Source organism: Grampus griseus, assembly GCF_964374135.1.
Source record: "Grampus griseus genome assembly, chromosome: 4".
NCBI lineage: Eukaryota > Metazoa > Chordata > Mammalia > Artiodactyla > Delphinidae > Grampus > Grampus griseus.
In genome coordinates, this window is record NC_138997.1 from 49,097,507 (window position 1) to 49,120,070 (window position 22,564).

At 36.1% G+C, this 22,564-nt stretch overlaps 1 protein-coding gene across 1 annotated transcript in view; it reads left to right on the forward strand.

Moving 5' to 3' along the window:
• ADAMTS3 (ADAM metallopeptidase with thrombospondin type 1 motif 3) overlaps positions 1–22,564 on the forward strand; it is a gene marked incomplete at its 3' end in the record, with an annotated part of 289,349 nt that overhangs the window by 249,644 nt on the left and 17,141 nt on the right. Inside the window, exons 6-17 of the mRNA XM_082653240.1 lie at positions 2,638–2,721; positions 4,645–4,801; positions 5,549–5,654; positions 6,064–6,207; positions 6,826–6,958; positions 8,422–8,535; positions 10,547–10,692; positions 11,663–11,838; positions 13,832–13,965; positions 15,516–15,639; positions 19,030–19,110; positions 20,886–21,049. Of these exons, the coding sequence (XP_082509366.1) occupies positions 2,638–2,721; positions 4,645–4,801; positions 5,549–5,654; positions 6,064–6,207; positions 6,826–6,958; positions 8,422–8,535; positions 10,547–10,692; positions 11,663–11,838; positions 13,832–13,965; positions 15,516–15,639; positions 19,030–19,110; positions 20,886–21,049 (1,563 nt within the window). The remainder of the gene's footprint in view (positions 1–2,637; positions 2,722–4,644; positions 4,802–5,548; positions 5,655–6,063; positions 6,208–6,825; positions 6,959–8,421; positions 8,536–10,546; positions 10,693–11,662; positions 11,839–13,831; positions 13,966–15,515; positions 15,640–19,029; positions 19,111–20,885; positions 21,050–22,564) is intronic.

Here is a 22,564-nt window from a genome sequence, read left to right on the forward strand (position 1 = left end):
TTCTGATATAGTTGTCTCCCACAACATTTAAAAGTGTTGCTGTCACTGCCATATTGCCATGGCTGTAAGGGCCTTCCTTCCCTCCGTCACCTCTCCTCAAGAAATTAATTCACTTCTTTTTATCTATTTTTCTTTAGTTTAAAATTTTATTGTTCCCCTATTTTGTGCCCTTACTAACATTGATTTGAACATTTTTTTAATATTAAATGCACTTACGTTTCAGTTACATTACGTACATGTTAAAAATTTGTGTGTGAAGCCATGTTGCTAATTCAGAACAGCTGCCTTACGAGAAGTCTCTTGGAATGTCCATAAGTCTCTCTGGATGATTGTATTAGTGACAGACCCAGCTTTGGACTTTTACTTGTATTGGGACTATGATGCTAGAAATTTCTTATCAGATAATTAATCCAAAAGAAGAGGGGGATTAAATCTTCAATTAGGCAGTATGAGGCATGGAGTAAGATAAGAGAATCTGTCCATGGCCAAAAGGATCATAAGAAATCATAGCTTTTTGGCCAGCATTCAATTTTCCTTACAATGACCTGAAATCTTCCCCTTTAATAGTGTGAACCTATGGTTTTTAGTTTTATTTGCTGTAGATATGCGGAATAAATTGAACCCCTTTTCCACATGGTGGCTATTAAGTTCTATTTTCTACTTCCCACACTCTAATGTGCTCTAACGTCCTTCTGTCCTTCTCATAAAATTTTTGAGCCATTGTGTGCATGAATTAAATCTTTTAATTCTTACCCCAACTCCATGAGGTAGTATTCTTATTATGTGCATTTGATTGAGGTTCAGAAAGATGAAGACCACACAGGCAATGAAGGTCTTGAACCAAGACATCAGCTGAGACTACTAGTGGCTTGTGTCAGGCTTTAGCCACTGTATCCTCCCACCATTTTTTATGTGACACATTTTCTAGGCTCCTTGCTCTTTACTTAGAGAGGAGTCTGGATACATTCCTGTTTGTATACATCTCGTTTGTAAGACAGAACAGGCAAAATGAACTCAATACTTCAGGTGTACAGTGGCCTATAGTGGGACAGCTTGGGCATGAGCTACCAGCCTGCACACCTGTGCAATGCAAGAGAGAATTGCAGATTTTTTTTCACCCCTTAGCTTATCTTGAATAGGTATTAAATTGGGTCTCACCATTATATGGGTGTGTGTGAGTTTGTAAATGTATAAATGTATAAATAAATGTATTTTTCCACTTTAAAAGGAGCCTAAGTCTTTTCTTGTTAAACTACACTTTGTCATCTTTAGTACATACTAGCTTCCCTAGATCTTTTACCTCCATCTTAGCTGTGCTTCCCTTTTTAGTTCCATCTAAAAATTCAGTATGTATATGTTTAATCTACATTTAAGACCTTGATATTTTAAGGTGTTCTGTGTAGTCCCATTAGATTCCTGAAACATTTCATTTGAGATTTCTTGGCCTGTTTCTTGGTCAGTGTGGCAAGAAATTCATGAATTTCTTTTCTTAGAGCATTCTGTTGTCCTTGAGTTGTATTTCTTTTTAAGGTCTGTCTTTCCTCTGTAGGCTTTAAATTTGCTGTGCCTTCTGTCCAAACCTCCTGGATCTTAAGTTGAATTGAGGTTGGTTTTCCATCTCTCTTTTAGTTATTGTCACAAATGTTGGTTCCCTGTTCCTGAGAACAGCTAAGAACTTTGAAATGTAGCCAGCTAACTCCACCTTTCCCATTTCTGCTGGCATTTGCCATCTTACTAAGCAATCTTTATTCACACCAATTTTGCACTAGTATAACCAGAAGATATGTCTACTTTAAACTGCCAATAATTTACTGAGTGTTTTTGCATGTTAGCTAATCTCTACGGTCTTCATCTTCCTCATCTATATAAATCTGTGTTGGACTATGGCCTCTGAGGTTGCTTAAGTTCTAATATCTGTGATTTTAAAGTATACCAAATTACCCGTAGAAATTTTAATTCAACATTAAAAATTAAATAAAAAGCAGTGACTCAACTTTGCCTTTCTGAGCTATACCCAGGACTGGTATTATAGGTACTTGTACAGTCATCTTAGCAATGCAGATATGGAAGGATTTCTTTACTGTAGGACTTCTAAATAATCGTTGCCTCAGCTGCCCCACTCCTGGGGTGGAGGCATTGGGAGGGCCACCCAGTTACTGGCCCACAGATGGACCACCACAGCTCCTGCACACGGGCTTCCCCAACCAGACGTAGCACCCCTGCTGGCAACAGGGGCACCTGGAGGACATGCTTGCTCTTTTCCTCCACATGGTTGCAGCCACTCACAGCTGGCAGATGCTTCACCAGAGTCACCGTCTTGTGATGAATGTTATGTGTGGATCATAGCACACATGGACTTTTAACACTACAGTAGTTTAATGAAGCCCTTTTAAAGCATATTCTCTATGTTCATGGTACTGTGGGGTTTACAAAATAAATAATTCACATAGCCAAGAATTATTCCATAGTTTAAAGTAAATGATTTCATTTCAGACATCAGTTTCAACTAAACTAAAAAAAAAAAAAGGGACTTGACTTCTATATTTGGGATTACACAACCATTACATACCCTAAATGTGCATCTCATGAAATCCTTTGTGTTGCCTTTCTTCAGGTAATTATCTACTTTGCTTCTAGGTGAATGAAATTTACCACGATGAGTCCCTGGGAGTGCATATAAATGTGGTTCTGGTGCGCATGATAATGCTGGGCTATGCAAAGGTAAAATGTCTTACTATATGTCAACTGTGAACAGCAAGGACTGGATTAGCAAACAGATTAGATTGCTGAAGCCATAACTAACATTCAACGTAGACATGTCTCACGTAGACCCCAGTTGCTCTGAACTGAGAGGAGAAAACTGCCCCAATGAATGGAGATCTCTAAATTTGAGTAGATAATGAATGATTTTTGTGCTGGTACTATTTGCTGTGTTTACCTCTGTTTTATGGAGTTGGAGATAATTATCCTGATTTTGGCATAACTGTATGAATGAAAATGAATGGATACCATTATAAAAAAAAAAGAATTTCCTTAATCTATCATCGTCATCAAATTTATGGTTCATTTATTATTCCAAAACATCTATACTGAGTGCCTACTATGTGTCAGATGCTTTCTAGGTGCTTCAAATTTATCTGTGAAGCAAAATAACAAAGATCCTTACCCTCTCATGATTTCTTGAAAACAATATGTGAAATATGAGTCTTTTCGATTAAGAAAAGTAAAGCACACGGTGAATATTTTTTTTATTTAAAAGGACATTAATCTTTTTGAAAGCAAAATGTTGGGTCAAAATACATACAATAGGCGTTTTTATGTAATGTAACTTTAGCTGGCTTTAAAATGACACTAGATGTGTCCCTGTCCTTGGAAATAATGGAATGGAGGAAGTGGTCTCTCCCTTTGAGGAGAAAACATAGGGGAAGTGACTAACTTGGCAGCTTTCTTGATGTTTAAAATTACATGTTCCCCCTCCCATAATTAATCCTCCTGATTATGGAATACTAATGAAATTATGCATTTAGCAAACAGGAAAAAAAATCCATGTGTTTGCATTTTATTATGTATGAAAACTTATCATTTCTGGTGAGAGGGTGTCATTGATCTTTAGTTTATCCCACAAACCTGACCTACTTTGTGTCTCCAACACAATGCAAGTCAGATCCAGATGGAGATGTTAACAGCCTTCAGTTGGTTATTAAATCATTTGTTAGGAGAAGTATGTGTTCAACTATAATAAACCAAACATTTTTCTTAAGAATGTAAACACTGATAAAAACATTTGCTGAAATGTAACAAAGCTCTCAGCCGGTCAGCCAAGTAGGGACTAATTTTGGGTTCCAAGTTCAATTTCTCATTCCATCAGAACTTCTCGGGGAAGTATGGCTCCTGGGTTCTTGAAGGATGGGGCCTTTCCCTCTGAACTTTTAACTCCTGACAATAATGTGATAGTAGAAGCATTCCAAGGAACGTCAGTCCATCTCTTGGAATTGCAGGATATGAGTACACCCCTCTTCATTGCTGTGAGGTTAAAAAAAAGGGTAGGGTTTTTTTTCAGTGTGAGGTTTATATAATTTGACTGTTTCTCAAATCGAAGATTCCACCGCTTTGCCAGCTCATTGAAGAACTTATATTCTACCCATATGTTGATTAATTTTGGATCCCCCCACCCAAAAAAAAAATTGAAACTGAAGATCTTTCACTTTACCATCTCTGGGAAAAAAAGTTTCACGCCCAAATCTTTCCATGTATCCTCTATTTTTGTTCTTAATATTTATGAAACTAAAAATCTAAGCTAAATCAGGAATTCTTACTAGAATTTTTACCCAGTTGATTAATATTGAGTTGCTTCACAAAAGCAAAACGATCTCAGCGTCACGTATTTCCATTAATGGTGTCAGCCACCTTTCACACAGGTAATATCGATCATAAAGGTATCCCTCATGGGCATGTAGAATTTCCAAATGAGAGTATTTGGAAATATTTATTTCCAAATAAGTATTTGTTTCCAAGTAAGCCCCCGATAATATTATTGTACATTATTTAATTACTGTAATCTCAAATGTTAATTTCAGAGAAAGTTATTAAAGGAAGCCTTTGGGAAAATGCTGTGTATGTCTTTAACATATTGTTTCCTCCTAGTCCATCAGCCTCATAGAAAGGGGAAACCCATCCAGGAGCTTGGAGAACGTGTGTCGCTGGGCTTGCCAACAACAAAAATCTGATCCCAATCATTCTGAACACCATGATCATGCAATTTTCTTAACCAGGCAAGACTTCGGACCTGCTGGAATGCAAGGTATTTCCATTAATATGTAGAAGAAAAACTTAAGGGCATGACTTCTCAAAAGTAATCCTAAATCAGGGAGTCTGTTCAAATGTTCGGATCTCCACCATCACTTTCCTCCATGCATCAGCCAAGCATACACTTTCTTTCTGTTGCTTCCAGTGACTTCTGTGGAATTTGCAATGCTAAATGCCACCTAAATACTATGATAAATTACACTCTCCTTTACAATAATGAGTGTGCATCTGGGGTACAGAGGGGATGCTGTAAAATGTGGTGTGATTTCCACTAACTGTTGGGAATGGGAAGGGAGATGCCATGGGAAATGTCTGCTGCCAGAGAGCTTTCTTCCAAAGTCAGCTTACATTTATCTAATACATTCTGATGTAGACTTCGGAAAAAATTAGACTGACCGTTTTCTTTTCAACGTTGGTGGAATTTCTGGCTCCCTTCATCAGTACCGTGATATGAAGGACCATTCACTACAGCAGAAAGACAGAGCTTGGTTGGTGGGCAGAACAGAATGGTAACCCCAGGCAGTTCCTTCCCTTAAGAGAGGAGAAAATGCAGACCCAGTGAATCTTTTTAGAGCCCATTACCTGTGGCTTTCCCAAGAGAATGTGGTGCAATGCTAGCAGAGAAATAATACTGCCTCTGTTTCCTGAAAAGCTTTTTTTTCCCCCTAGGCAAAGGTCCAGTAGTAATTCTTAATGGGTTTTCTCATAAAATGAAAATGAAAGTAATTGTTATTCTCTACAGGATATGCTCCAGTCACAGGCATGTGTCATCCAGTGAGAAGTTGTACCCTGAATCATGAGGATGGTTTTTCATCTGCTTTTGTAGTAGCCCATGAAACTGGCCATGTGTAAGTCACTGCTGACAGCTATAAAGCGAAAAAAAAAAAAAGAAAAAAACAAGGTCTTTTCTGTCTGCTTCTCTCAGTATTGTTCATACTTTGGGCAGAGTGCATGCCAGCATGCAACTCTCATCCCTTGCCAAGTTTGAGGGGCTGAAAACAGTGAAGAGGTCATGCACTGAAACTAAATGAGTGACTCTGGCTTGCAGAGACACTCCTGGGCTTTTCATAGCTATAGAATAAAAAAGGCATTTGTGTCAGATTGCTCTCAGTTTCACAGTGTCTGTGACTTCTCCACAAAAGCCACATTAACTTAAAAAACACCTATTTTCCTGTACTTATTTTCAAAACAGAAATTATGCCAAAGCCATGGCCCCTATGATGATTCTTACCAGTAAGGTCTCGCTTTGTGTTCTAGGCTGGGAATGGAGCATGATGGACAAGGCAACAGGTGTGGTGATGAGACTGCCATGGGAAGTGTCATGGCTCCTTTGGTGCAAGCAGCGTTTCATCGTTACCACTGGTCCCGCTGCAGCGGCCAAGAACTGAAAAGATACATTCAGTATGTCTCCTTCTGCGTGTCATGAGAATGTTATAGTAGAAATACAGACGTGAAACTGACTCTTAGGACCTTGATCAGAACCAAACTCCCAGGGAACGAAAACTTTTGTTCATGACAAACATTTTCTTCTGACTCAGCTTTTGGCACAGTTCCACAATGTAATTGCAATATTTTAAGCCATGAGCCTAGAATTTAAGTGAATTTTTTTACTGTGGTTTCCTTTTAGTAAATTCTTTATGGAATCTTTGACTAACGGTCAAAGTTGATTTGAGGAGGGGATGGTCATGCGATGCCTGCATAGGGTACCACCTATACTCTGTAACATAGGGGTCAGGATCTGCCCTGCCACACCATGGGCGGGTTCAGCTAGGGACACGAACAAGGTTGTCATGGTTCTACTGTGTTTCTAAGTATGGTTGGCTTATTTTCCTGGGATGAATAAAGATGAATGGTCTTTTTCTAAATGGGACTGAAACTAAAAACCTTAAAAGGTATGCTTTTGTAACCTTGCTTTATGATCTGATGAAATTCCCGAGTATGTAACCTAAGAATACTTTTTCATTGGAACGTGATAAAAAAATGAACATTTAACTACATGCAGTATTTTCCTTCCTACAGTTCCTATGACTGTCTCCTTGATGACCCTTTTGAACATGACTGGCCCAAACTCCCAGAACTTCCTGGAATCAATTATTCTATGGATGAGCAATGTCGTTTTGACTTTGGTGTTGGTTATAAAATGTGCACTGCGGTATGTTACAGTCAATTTTGATTTTGCATATTGAAACCTACTTGCTTAGCTCCTGTTTAGTGACATTTACAGACTCACTGGTGCAAGAATATGAACCAACAATTTTGTGTTTGCTATGTCAGTACATGCTAAAGCTAAGTGCTTTAAATATGCTATCTTATTTAATCCTTGTGACAGGCTAGAAGGGAGTTGGTATACTTTTATTTTACAGATGAACAAGCCAAGACTTACAGAGATTAAGCAACTTGCTTAAGTCACACGTCTGGTAAATAGGGCTTTTTATATGTTGGAGAAAGCTTTATTTGTTAAAGCAAGAAAAAAAAGTATTTCATCAAAAGAAGTTGATCTGCTGTTTGAATTCCTCCATATGCAGATATATACAGATATTTGGTTTGTTTGTAAGGTATACACGGTCAGCTCCTAATGACCTGCGGTAATGTTCTGACCTGAGAATTCTAAAGCTTTGGCTCACTAGTGTAGAAAATTACAGTTTCTGCATTAGGTAATAGGAATTAGAACAAAAAACCCAGATCCAAAATGAGTACTAATTAAAAAAAAAAAAGCTATGACCATGAGTCTGTATCTGGATAATTAGTGGTGTAGGCAATGAAGATGTGGGTAAACTGCTGTTTGATATATATACATATATATTTTTAAATTTATCTAAAGAATGATAAGATATTTACTGTTAGAGAGCGGATGAGGAAACAGTAACACAAATATGTGTGCTTAACATTTGGATATTATAATGTAGTGTTTTAGGAAAATGAAAGACATCCTTAAGAGTGAGAAGACTAAGATTCTGGTCTATCTCTGTTACTGTCTTATTGTATCCATAACTATAGTCTTACCTTATAACCCGTATTTCTCAGCCACAGATTGTTATGAAGATCAAATATATGGAAAGTACTTTATAAACTATATGAATGTATTGTATATTTTGTTATACCTGGAATACATTATCCTACACAGAAAGTTTGACAAATATTTTCTGCTTTTAGTTGGCTGATTATGATGGGCATTTTTATTATTTATTTCTGACTGGTTCATCAATTCAGGGTTAAAAAGAAGCCATTCTGATGGCTTGAGAGCTGCAAAACCACTATAATGTTTTCATATTTAAAATGTTCATAATAATTACTCATTCTTTTAAAAATCCCAATATTGTCTATTTGAAAACCATAAGACAGAACTGGCATAAAGAATAGAAAAGTCAACAGAAGAATCCCAGACAAATCATTGTTTATCAGTGTTATTTTAGAAAAGTGGAGTGAAAGTATTCTTTACTTGGAATTCTTAGACAGTGTTTGTTTGTTTGTTTTCTTAACATGCCACAAGTTTGACTATTAACTTGAAATTAAAATATGCAAAAAACATGACATGAAGAAACTGTGTAGAAGGTGTTGTTGGTACAAGTCATTCCATCTCTATGTCGCTGACAGTTTGGTTTTTTTCTCTTCTAGTTCCGAACCTTTGACCCATGTAAACAGCTTTGGTGTAGCCATCCTGATAATCCCTACTTTTGTAAGACTAAAAAAGGACCCCCACTTGATGGGACCGAATGTGCTGCTGGAAAAGTGAGTATAATCTATTTATACAATAAAGATTTAAGATATGTTGCATAATAATCATCTTTAAATAACATGTATCATCATTTTTAAGAAAACCATAGTACATAAAGTTTCATTGTGGGAATGCATGAACACTGTGTACAAGTTTCCTATAGCTGCTATGACAAATTACCCCAGACTTAGTGGCTTAAATTAACAGAAAACTACTCTCTCAGTTCTGGAGGCTGGAAGAACAAAATCAGTTTTCACTGAGCTGAAATCAACGTGTGGGCAGAATGATACTCTCTCCAGAAGCGCTAGTGGAGAATCTGTCCTTAGCTCTTCCAGCTTCTGGCGATTGACTGAATTCCTTGACTTGTGGCTGCACCGTTCCAGTCTCTGCTTTTGTGGCCACATTGCCCCCTTCTCTTCTGTGTATAAATTTCCCTCTGTCCCTCTCTTATAAGGATACATGTGATGGCATTTAGGGTCCACCTGGATAATCCGGGATAATCTCCCCATCTAAAAATTCTTACTTAATTACATCTGCAAAAACTCTTTTCCAAATAAGGTAACATTTACAGCTTTTAAGGATTAGGACCTGACATCTTCGAGGCCACTATACAGCGCCCTGCTGATAGAATAGGAAGCGGCAGCTCAGCCGAGTATCTGGGCCCTAATGGGATTTGATTTACTTGCTGGCATCCCATTCCTTGTGAAAGTTGTCCAAAAATAAAGTCATGTGAACTTGTACAGAAGATTTGGCCTTGCTCTTTGGGGAAAGATGCCCAGAAGTTTCAATCTCAAGTTACGTAGTGAGGATCAAATGCTCAGAAACTGGCCCAGTGCCAAGCTACGCTACTCAGGAGGGGAAAGATCACGAAACCCAAAACAAAGGGATGTTAAGAGCTCAAGTTGAAGAGCTTTGACTAGTTTGGAAATAAGATATTGTAGATAGGACCAAAACCTGGCAAAGAAGATTTATATAGCTTTTAGATCTTCTGAAGCCCTTTAAAGCTCTATTTCGAATGTGTATAAACTGTACTTGCTATGAGAATTACAAACATGATAATAATAATAAAATCTCCCATTATTCACGTTTAAACTCTTAGGCACTATGCTAAACTTGTACAGTGTGTTGCTTTGGGAAAATTCAGTATTACAGACTTCTGACTGAAAAAACAGAAGCAACAATGAGTTGATTCATTTTTGCTTTATGAAAAAGGTATTCTGTAAACCAACTCTGAACATCCAACTTCCCTAAATATATTTGTGTTATGTTTCAATTTCCCAGAATTGAGTTTTAAGAAACACTTTCATTGTATGTACGATAAAAAAGTGAGTCAAAATGTTGGAAGGGAAAAGAACTAACACCTTTTGAGCCTCTGCTGTGTGCTGGGTACTGTAAGCTCTAGGCCTCTACAGTATCCATGTTTTAGTACTCCCCACTTAGTTTTTCCGGTCAGAGAGTCTTACACTACTCATGGTCCTTTCCGGGTCCCAGTTTTCCTCATCAGAAAGGTAAAGATCATGTATCTCTCAGAATCATTGTGAAGGAAAATTTTAACAATTATGTACAAGTGTTTTGAAAGTTATATATGTTTTAGATATGTTATGTTAATTATTTTCTAAATTAAGGCATATGGTTTCCTGTCATTATTTTAAAGGGGAGCAGATTGCCCTTAAAAAACTCCAGTAATATAGATAATGAGGGATGAAGGGTAGAATAGCACCTACTGGGCAAGTTGGGTGCTCAGATCATCCTTATTGATTATGATGTTTGATACTCACTGGTAAATGTGTCATTTAAAACCTTGTCTGAGTGAATGTTATTTTTTTTATTTTAATTTTATACTTAAAAATGCAAGTGTAAATTACCCAGTGTACAGGGCACTGCTTTGAGATAATTTTAAGTGTATTTTTGCCTGAAAAAGAAAATAAAAAAGAAATGAAGTTCTTCGCTTGGTGATTCTTGTATAACAACTTCAGCTTTAGCATACGCACGATTTTCATGATTGCTTTGTGTCCTTTCCCTAAGTGGTGCTATAAGGGTCATTGCATGTGGAAGAATGCTAATCAGCAAAAACAAGATGGCAACTGGGGATCATGGACCAAATTTGGCTCCTGTTCCCGGACCTGTGGAACTGGTGTTCGCTTTAGAACACGCCAGTGCAATAATCCAATGTGAGTATAACTCCTGTCATTCTGGTTATTGGGATAGACCAGAAAATGCTTCAGTATCATGCCGCTAATGCTCTGTTTCTTGAAGTACATGTAAAACACAGAACATGAAAACTAACGGTTTAAGTTTCTATTTTGGGTAAATCCCCATTTATCAATCTTGTGAAGAGTAGTCCATGGTTAAGATTAGAGATTGTTAAAGAAATTGCTGTTTAGGAGGATTAAGGAGCTGAGCGAGGAAAGCAGATGGCTGTGCTCTTAGGACCTGAGCACCAAGGCTGTGAGACCCGCTGGAGGAAGGTCAGGCCTGCCGGCAGGAGCAACACCAACCAGAGGCTCCCTCACTTCCGAGTTAGGAGAAGAATGCTTCAGAGCTGGTGACGGGAAGATGGTGAAAGAAGGCCAACGAACTGTTGGGGGAAAAGTTATCCTTATAGTAGTTAGAACAGCGAGGGTTCACCATGAGCCACTCTCTGTTCTAAGTGTTTTCAACATGCTAACTCATTTAATCCTCACAGTGTTTCTCTAAGGAAGATTGGATTATTATTTTCATTTTACATATTAGGAAACAGAGGCATAGAGCTGTGATCAGTGTTTCTTTGGGTTGCTTCTACATGTTTTATACATGATATAACATATAATTTTCCTGAGACCATATACCTGTTTTTTGTTTCTTTATATACTTTTGCTGTGCATTTAAAATACACTGCTTTAATATTTTAAAGCAGTGTATTGAAAAATACACTGCTTTAAAATATACTGATGTAAGTTGAGTTTGGGAATTCCCGCCACCAAACCTCAGCAGGGAGAGGATAGTGCTTTTGGAAAGGGATTGAAAGTAGGAAGTATGAGTTCATTCACTTTGTGCTGGCAGCTCAGAAGCCTTGGCTTTCTGTCCTCCAGCATTGTGTCTGCAAGCTTCAACTGCTGGACCAGAGCCAAAAGGCCTTTTTAAATGTTGTCTTTTCTTTAGGCCCATCAATGGTGGTCAGGATTGTCCTGGTGTTAATTTTGAGTACCAGCTTTGTAATACAGAAGAATGCCAAAAACACTTTGAGGACTTCAGAGCCCAGCAGTGCCAGCAGCGTAACTCCCACTTTGAATACCAGAATACCAAACACCACTGGTTGCCATATGAACACCCTGACTGTGAGTAAGATGCCCTCGCTTTTCCTGCTGTGTCGACGGTTACTTAGAGCTTAAGCTTTGTCAACACGCAATCCCTTGGACTCTTGATCTCTACTTGGTGACTTAGAAAACTTGGTGCTTATAGGGGTAGGTCCTCCCGGGTTTCCAAGAATAAGGCTAACACACGCCTTTCTCTAGAGAGGTGAGAATTATGGCATAGCTCCTGGGAAGCAGCATTGCCACCGTCACTACTGGAAAGACAAGTAGAAAGCAACGCCTGGGAGAGATGTTGAGTCTCCTCATGCAACTGAAATCCCTTTACTAGGAAATGCTTCTGGAATATTGTGATCCTTCCTTTCTGAATAACTAGAGAAAAATATAGTTATTTTACAACCAAGTCAGGAATAAGACAAAGACCATTATTTAATAACAAAAGGCACTTCATAACCTTTTACTTTTGTACTGTACACTGGTTATCAAGAAATACACTTGGAAATTCCCTTGTCATGTTTCACTTCTTACCCCTGAATTTTCGGTTAAATCTGTTCAAATGGGAACTTCTTGACAAATTTCTTAGTTGAGTGAATAAAAAGTAGTTACAGAATTATTGTGTGATATAATACACTGCTGAGTTCAGTTTAAAAGCTGTTTTAAAGGAAAGATGCGGGCTTCCCCGGTGGCGCAGAGGTTGAGAGTCCGCCTGCCGATGCAGGGGACAAGGGTTCGTGCCCCGGTCCAGGAAGATCCCACATGCCGTGGAGCGGCTGGGCCCGTGAGCCATGGCCAAAAAAAAAAAGGAAAGATGCATATGTGTAGGAATTCAAAATTGCAATGCATTATTTTGATTTATTTTGGGGAAGTGAGTCACATAACTTAGATTTAATTAATGAGATCCTGCAAGAAGCAAAAACTATACTAGGCCTTTGAGTCAAACAAAAGAGAAACCCTAAGACGGGGAAGAGATGGGAAGTGAGTAGACATGAGACTATTATAGGGCTGAGGAGAAAAGTGGCAGAATCTAATTACAATGGGATGAGTGGGAATACAGAAATGAGGATGGGCAGAGGATGCACATCTTGGTATTTGGTATATAACGCAGGGTTCTTTTCCACCAAGTTGTCATTCTGTGTTTGGAAAACAAAATTGGGGGGAAAATGAAATCAAAGAGTAAGTCAGTGCTTGGCATATAATAGGAATGTAATAAATTTTGGAAAGACTCACACTACCATGGTGAAACTTTTAGTATTAAACATATATTTAGTATTAAACATATATTCATTTGCAGAACAGACAGTAGTTGGACTTTTATATAACTAATGCTTACAATACTTCAACTTCTGGTCATCTTATACAAGTTCATTAGACCACTGATCGTTGTTGCAATAGAGTTCTGAAAGTTTAATTTTGAGATGTGAATGAGAAATGAGGTCATGGCATAGATGAAGACAGGCAATGAAACTATAAAATTGGTAAGCTTGGTCTATGAGAACCTATATGATCAAAGAATCTGAAAAAGAATAGATATATGTATATGTATAACTGAATCACTTTGCTGTACACCTAAAACTAACACACTGTAAAACAACTATACTCCAATAAAATTAATTTAAAAAAAAAAAAAGAGAGAAACCCTTTCAGTGCTCTAAGTGTCACTAAAACTAAATTGATGCTGAATGAAATTTATTGAACAGCTGTGGTTAAATCTAGGGTAGCCAGCCATACGACCTGCGTTGCCTGGGACAGTCCCAGTTTATACCTATTGTCCCTGTGTATATTATTAATAGAGCCCCTTTTCACTGTCATAATTATCCCAGTTTAGATGTCAAAGCGTAGGGTCACCCTGGTTTAAACAAATATGCCAAGTATGCATACTTTTCCCCTACTCTTCATTTATTTATACAATTTGTTTTCAGGAAACCACATTGAAACTGTATATTTTACAAACAAAATAAACTATACTGTTCAAATATACCATTTTATATAAATAGTCGACTTAATCCTCCATCTTATGCAGCCAAGAAAAGATGCCACCTCTACTGTCAATCCAAAGAGACTGGAGATGTTGCTTATATGAAACAGCTGGTGCATGACGGAACGCGCTGCTCTTACAAAGACCCATACAGCATATGTGTGCGCGGAGAGTGTGTGGTGAGTTCAGATTGCTTCCCCCAAAGCTTCGTACAGTAGTGTGCAATTCTACTTTTCCTTTCATTCATCTGCATATTTTCAAAAATATTTTAACTCTTATCTGAGATCACATTACAATGAGGATCTATGAATAGTTCAGTAGCTAAGCTAAATTGGGAAGAAATTGCAATTAATCAAATCAAACTTTGGTCACTGGCAAAATCAAGATTTAATTAGTTTTCCTAATTTCCAGCCAAATGCATTTTTGGCGGCTTCCTCTGATACCTCAAGGCTGGGAATACAACTTGGGAACCATGCCTTGGCTTTGAGTATATTATAGTAGCCATCCACTAATACAATACCAAGTCTTTTTAAAAAATTCAATGCTAAATGTGTTTTATCGTTTGTTTAAAAGATGATAGAAACTTCTCTTTCTCCCTGTCTCACCTTCCAATTAATTCTAAGTTTAAACACTGAGTTCCACATCAGAACAAAAGTACTAGTGAAGATGCAAAAACTGTCTTTTGCCTATTTAATCTTTTCTTTAATGCAGTTAACTTTCTGTTCATGTTCACAGGTTAAAGCGATAAGAAATTATCCTTATTAACCGAACACATTGCTCCTGTTTGATTCGTTTTCACTTCAGCATAACTAAAGTGTTATATAAAAGAATCTCAAATTCGCAGATGTCTCATAGCTGAACAAAAATTTCTTTAAAGTAGAATCTGTGTTTTGTCCATCTTTCACCTCCCACAGTATCTGGTGCATTAAATGTATATGTTGTCGGTATTTTCTCTGCTCACTCTCATCCCAAACTTATGAGTGCAGTATCATTATCATTATCCAACACTGATTTATATTAAGGACCTACCCCAGTTTAGAAAACTTTTCAGTAGTTCCCCGTTAAATTAATGTGAAAATATAAACTCTTCCTGATACTCAACACCTTCCACAGCCTGTGATTTGCAGATCTTTCACTATTCTTCACCACCATACAACGCTAACTTTCCATTAGTTTAGGTATGGTTCACATATTATTATCTGAACCCACTTTTGATGACTTCTGTGGCTCTGTTTTAATCCCTTTTTATTCTTGAATTGCCTTTCCACACCGTCTGTTCCTTCAGGGCACTATGAAAATCTCCACTACATCTGTGATGTTTTGTCTCACATCCCTTACCAACTTGTAAAGTCTGTACTAATAGACAACTCACTATTTTAGTATTCATCTTTATAAATATGAAGGCAACAAGGGAGAAACGCCTCTTAATTTTGTCTCCTCAGCATCAGCTACAACTTCTGCGTTCCACAAATGTTTGATGATTGCCTATGTATGACGGGGGAAACACTTCATTAGACCGAGGGAAATTTATACTTTACTGCCCAGAGTACAAGTCATTTTATTTCATAGTAGTTCTTTAAAAGACTGAGGGATTAAAAATCAGAGCTAGAGAGGAATGTTGGTTCCTGTCTGTGGGCCGATGATGAAACAAATGGTGTATCATTCTACAGGATGCTGACCTTTACTTGGCGCGTTAAACTTAGCTACATTTAATATCTTCTCTCCCCAGAAAGTGGGCTGTGATAAAGAAATCGGTTCTAACAAGGTTGAGGATAAGTGTGGGGTCTGTGGAGGAGATAATTCCCATTGTCGAACCGTAAAGGGGACGTTTACCAGAACACCCAGGAAGCTTGGTAAGATGAGGTCTCTCGTGAATTCAGTATCCTTCTCCATGATTTGCATTTGTCTGAGACTTCTTTTAGGAATGCCGCACTTTCTCTATAAACATTAAAAAATTAGGTGCTGATTTATTTTTATTCAGATTACCTTTTAAGGAATTATTTTAACAACTTTGACAATTCATACTTCATAGTGTCCATGATAAAAAATAAATCTACTAAATGTAGATAAGGAACAAATAAAACCAATATCAATTATAGTTGATATTATTTTATTATTTTATCAATTAAAATCTGTTTTGTTTAATTCTGTGTCCTTAATAAAATGCATTAAACCTAATTATTAGAATTAATGCTTATTTTGAATTTTCTGTTGCACATAAATTGTTGATCAGAAGTTAAAAATATTATAAAACTTTAAATACAACTTTAAAAATATTACATTCATTTTGCTTCTTTTATAAGTGAACAAGTTTATCCTATTTATAAATCTATAAATCTAGGGTCTATATTTCACATAATATTTACAAGTTTATATCAAACAAGTTTGAGGTACATACAACCAAAAAATAACCTGAGGTATAATTGCTTATGTGTTTGAATTTCTCTGCTTGTTACACAGTCAATGGCCTGGACTCAGGCATGTGGTGAAGGTTCGTCAGATGGAACCAAAAGCAAATAATATGCAAAATTATTAGTATTTTCATAATAATACATTGGAATTTTCATAAGACTTAGATATAAACATTGATTACTGAATAATTTCTTTAAATTTGTAACAAATATTGTTCAGTTATTCCACAAATTTATTGGACAAATGTCTCTGAGAATTCAGCATTTAAAGATAAATTTAATGTGAGGCTTCCCTTGAAAAGCTTCTCTTACATCCAAGATATAGTCTCTTATAGAATAACAGAAAACAAGATAAAACAAAACAAAAACAAAGATTTGGTTTACTTTGAGCACATTGTCATAGCGCTGATTTTTCCTTTTAGAAAAATAAGAAGTATAAAAAACTGTTCTTTATTCAAATAGAGTAATTCTCTTAGTTCTTTTTGCTCCCATTATACCCCAGGTACGCAGCTCAAGCCATTTCCACACATATCAGCTTTGCTCTTTGATATATTTAGAGCTAGACAGAGGTAGTTGATTATATTCTAATGTGTTTTTCTTAAGCATTCCCTACTCTAGTTACTGATATCTTTGCTATTCCTGTGTGATAATTTACTATGCTTTGTACTTTGAAAATTGTTAAAAATCAAATATTGCCATTTCTGGCTGATTGTATGATTTTAATAAAGCAAACAGAATTGGAATTATATACGTATACAATGGTTTTGGTGGAGTAACGTGATTTTCTCCATCTTAATGTGAAATAATTCACCGTGCTTTCTTTATTGCAGTTACGTATTGTTCGTTTAGGTGTAAAATAATTAATTTTTTATTCCCAGAGTGAATGAATGTAAAGAAAATGGTTTTTACCATTATTATCCATTCTATATTATGTGTAATAAAAGGCAGTGATACTTTTTTTCAGATAACTCAAAAATTATGCTAAACCTGTGAATCAAGTTCTGAAGAAGAGAAGAAAGCTTTAATCAGTCATACAGATTCAAACTGTTTGAAGATAATCTAACATCCATTTCTTTGAACTAATGTTATCATCGTAGTTATTCAATAGACTAATTAACCTTTTCCAACAGGGAAAAATTTAAGCAAGAGGTGCCGTAAAGAATTCAAGTTGCTGGAAAATGAAATCTGCAAGTATTCAACTTCAAATCACCTATATCATTTCTCATTCACGCTTAGTCTTACTTTCATTGACTATTAACAGTTTACTGGCATTAGCTAACTGTTATAAATGCATTTTGACTTCAACATATAAAATTATGGAACATATTTTATATATTACCTAATAAAATATATATAGCTTATAGTATAGTCAATGAAACAGCAAGACTTTGATAAACATTGAACCCTCCACTAATTAAAGACATTCTATTTAAGGGAAGATGAGAGGCGCCTTCACTTTACCCAAAGGAGCTCGTAATATTTCTCTTGCTGAAACAAGGGAAGCTAAAAATGTACTGGGTAAGTTGTAACAAACTGCAGAAAGATGGGCATCCATAAATGGCATCAAGCTGTTTTGCTACACTTGGCATCTTAAGCATGTTACTTCCAGCTATTGCACTCAGGCAGACATGGTACATTTCAGGTACTGAGTATCACCCAGGCTCAGGTGCTGAAAACCCTGACCCCAAAGTGAGCACTCCATTTAGTTAAGACACTAATAAATATTGTAAAAGAGTTAGGTAAATCTACACAAAGGTAATAATTGTCAATATAGGAAATGACAGAAAAACATATTTCTTTCTGATTCCATAAGCAATTTTGTATTTATAACTGAATTTCTGTCAATACTTGTAATATATGAATTATAGGTTTCATGATGTAATGAAGGTGTATAAGTTGCATAATCTTCCTAGATTCATTTTTTTCTTACAAGCGAGGTAAAACATCTTGGTTTCTCTATTTGCCCTGATTATTGTTGATTTATGGTTAGGATCTTAATTCTAAACGGCCTTAAGATAATTTTTAGGACACGTGATAATACTAAGAAAGTTTGTTATATAAGACAATGACTGCAATACGATTGATATGTGATTTTAAAACCCAAGACAAGCTATTCAGCATATTGGTTTTGTGATTTCTCAATTAGAAGATTGAACTTAGGGTATGTGTAGAGGCAATGCACAACATAACCTGCAGACATATTCCAACCAGATCTACAGCACATATTTTAAAACATTCCCCTTTAAAACGTGTTTAAAGCTTTCAAATTAATTGCTGATCACAATATAAATGAAAGCTACTCATGGATTTTTCTTTTGTAATTTCTTTAGAATAAAGCAGGTGTTTAAATCTGAAGATATTTCATGAGTTAGAAGTTCAGCTGTTTATACTTGCCACTTAGGCTTTTAAAATAGTATATAGACAGATAAAATATATCAAGAAGTTCACCAACTAATTGCGCTAAAAATGGACCCCTATTCAAAAGGATGGTTTAGAAAACTAAAATCACATCGGAGGGACACAGGGGAGTATAGTATTTGCCTGAATTATTGTTGATACAGTTTGTAGGTCAGCACAAAATAAGTGACTAATGGGTTAGAAACTAGATTAATTTTTTTTTCCTCAACTTAATTAAAAAAAGATTCCTCTGATCTTATGCCAGATGTCACAAAAGCTACCAATGCTTTGAAATTAATTTCTGAAACTGCTTCTTTCGGTTTATGGATGCCCTCTTCTGCACACAGGAGCAGTTAGAATGTAATGCCTGACTAATCATGGTTGTTGCTTTTGTTTTCTTCTTTGCTCCCTCCAATATTTACTACACATGCAAAGGGTACCTTAAGATGTTTGATATACCCCCTGGTGCTAGACATGTGTTAATCCAAGAAGACGAGGCTTCTCCTCATATTCTTGGTAAGTGTTTCTGTCTGCTGGCTCTGCTTTAACATGCACTGAAAACATAGAAATGTCAAAGAAATAATATATAGAGATACATATCTATGTATCTCTATATATACACATAAAATTCAAAATTATATGTAAATGCATTATTATGTGATTTTTGTTGGTCATTTCTCCCAACTATTCTTTCTCTAAAATAAGAAATATTCAAAACTAGAGTTTTAACTTTTGGTGAAACCTGGGTTGGTTCATCATGACATGAGGGAAAAAAATAATTTCACAGGTTTGAATTTGTTATGCATTTTTGCTCTGTATTAGGAGATGAGAAAAATAAATGTTAATAAAATGCACTAAATTAAGAATAATATCAGAAAAATTTGCCATATTTATGTTGACAAATTAGTTCTGATATTTTGGTTGGTGCCATACTGCATGCCTCTTCTTTTAGCGCATTTTAAGTTCTTTGACTGAAAAGCAACCACATCTGGATTTTACTAGTCCAATAAAAATTTTCCTGATATCTGTTATGTGTCCAGTTTCTGACTGGCACATGCAGATTCATTTTCTGCATGTTTTCTGTTTATTATCTGCAAATTATCCTGTTTATAATTTCTAAAAGAAGATTCTTTTCCTCCTTTATGAGAGGATCACGTAGAAATGTCACTCTAAAGGGGTTTGTATTCAAAGTGAACATACAAATGTAAACATAGCTTTCACATATTCCTTGAGCTATAAAAGCACTAAGAAGATTTCTGAAACTGACACATCTGTCAAACCTATGAAAATTTATAGTAAATTACTTTTTTAAACTCATGTAACTTAAAAAATGGATTGTTTTATGGTGTTTCGTAGAATTTTTTTCTTTTTGGTATTTAAAGTATATTCACTACTAGATTCCAAAGTAGTCTCTGCTGTCTAGCTGTATTTCTTTCTCCAGTAACTGAAATTCCCTACTTTTGATTCTAGAATTCAGGTTATTCTCCTTGGAAAAATTAGACTAGTTTAAAAATTTCAAGGGGAATAAATGCATTTAACTAAAATTACTCATGTTTTCTGCACATTTTTGGTAATGGTAGCAACTTTTGACATTTTATTTCCTAACATCATTAAATGCCGATGTACCTCCAAACTTTAAAATCCCGTTTCTTATTTTTTATCCATTAGATAAAGCATTTTATTTTATAAGGCATAGTAAATCTATAGTATATTACAAATTCTATCACCAGTAAAGAGCTTTTCCTGGTCATATAAGTTGGTAATGTGACCTTAGAATTTTATAGTCATAAGGACTAATTGTTTGTTGGCCTAAAAATTAGTTCAACTATTTTGAGTACCTATAATATTTTGCCTTAACTTGAAAGAGATACACAGTAAAAAAAAAGACATTGTGTTATATTCTGTCCTAGCATAAATCTTTTGTATTAATTGTTGTGGAAATAGCCATTATTTTAAAAATATTTCCACCTTCCTGAGGAAATGTATATGATGAATGGGTTAGAAACTGTTGACCCCTTCGGCAGTGTTTTCAAATGGGAATATTTGTTAATTTTTATTTCTTATTCAACCATCTTGCCACAGTTTTTAACTGGTTAGGAATGCTTCTTGAGAATTTTGAATGCCTAATGAATGAAGTAGGAGTCCTATCAGAAGTAACACTCATTTTGATTGCTTTGATGCTCATAAACACGGTCCTTCATTTATAGAAGGGGATAGACTTAATATGGATCTTCAAAGCTGTAATATGATAAAATAAAATGTATGCCGGTTACTCATTTTTCATCCTTCAGCAATTAAGAATCAGGCTACAGGCCACTACATTTTAAATGGCAAAGGGGAGGAAGCCAAGTCGAAGACCTTCATAGATCTTGGCGTGGAATGGGATTATAACATTGAAGATGACATTGAAACTCTCCACACCGATGGACCTTTACATGATCCTGTTATTGTCTTGGTATGTGGCATTACAGGCTCACTATGTAGTTGGTTTAGTTTACATTTTTATAATTAATTTATCTCACAACATGTTTACCTTGCTTGTTTTTTATAATTCCATGTATCCTCCCCTCTTTATTCTTTGGGCAGTTTTGTCATATATTTTATTATATATATGTTATAAACCAAATAATACAGTATTATGATTTTTGATTTTAGTAATCAGTTATGTTTTAAAGACAAGAAGAGAAAAAATAGATTTTTATATTTAGCCACATATTTACCATCTCTGATGCTCTTCGTTTTTCTCTGTAAATCTGATTTTCCATCTAGTATCATTTACCTTCAATATAAAGAACTTCCCTTAGCATTTCTCGTGGTACAGGTATGCATGCTAGCAAATTATTCTCTTAGCTTTCAATTCTCTGAAAACATCTTTATTTCACCCTCATTCTTAAAGGATATCTTCACTAGATATAAAATTGGGAGTGGCTAGTTTTTGTTTTGTTTTTTTCTCTCTCTCAGCACTTTAAAGATGTTTTTCTGTTGTTGTAGGGAGTTCCAGGAATTTGGGGGCTGATCTAGGAAATAGATATGACCATGAGGTGGCAGTAGCACCCACACATATTGTTTGGGTGGTACCTTAGCAGGTTTGCTTATGGGGCCACCATCAGGAGGGAGACAAGGGCAAGGTAACTCGTGAGGGAAGGGGAACTCGAGAAGGGGTTTATGTGTCTAGGTGATGTCACTCAGCAGCACAGCGGGGAGACTCTGGGTCTGAGAATTCCAAAAGGTAGCAGCAGCAGCTTGGGGTCCTGATGGCCACAAAGTCTTATTTATAATTAGTGGATTTGGGGTGCAAAGCAAGCAGGCTCCAGATGGCTAGAAATCTACTTTTTTGGGCTACATTTAAAACAACTGGATATATGAAAATCTGAGCTTGGTGCCAGCTGGCTTTAGAGCTAATGGGTGGGTCTCAACTTGCTGTGAATAAATAAGCAACCTAGGGCCCAATATACAGGAGCTGTCTTTGACTCATTTATGTAGCATTTGTCTTCTTGAAGCTGTTATTTATGATGAGAAGTCAACCTCATTTAGGTTGCCGCTGTGCATTTAATGTGTCAGTTTTCCCTGGCTGCATTTTACAATTTTCTCCTTTTTGTTTTGGTTTGGTTTGTTTCGTAGTTTGTCTGCGGCATGCTTAGTTTGTGATGTTCTTTGTATGTATCTGGCTTGGGGTTCACCAAGCCTCTTGGCTCTGTAGGTTGATGTTTTTCACCAGATTGAGGTAAATTTTCCATTATGTCTTCAAGTTTATGTTTTTTTCCCCATCTCTTTCTTTTCTATTCCTGGGACTCATTTACATGTATGTTAAACCAGTTGAAATTGTTCCACAAGTGTCTTAGACTTTGTTCAATCCTTTTGTAGTCTTTGTCTTTTCTCTGTTCTTCAAATTGGATAATTTCTGTTGAACTGTGTTCAAGTTCACTGACTGTCTTATGTGGTCTCCAATCTGTCATTGAGCCCATCCAGT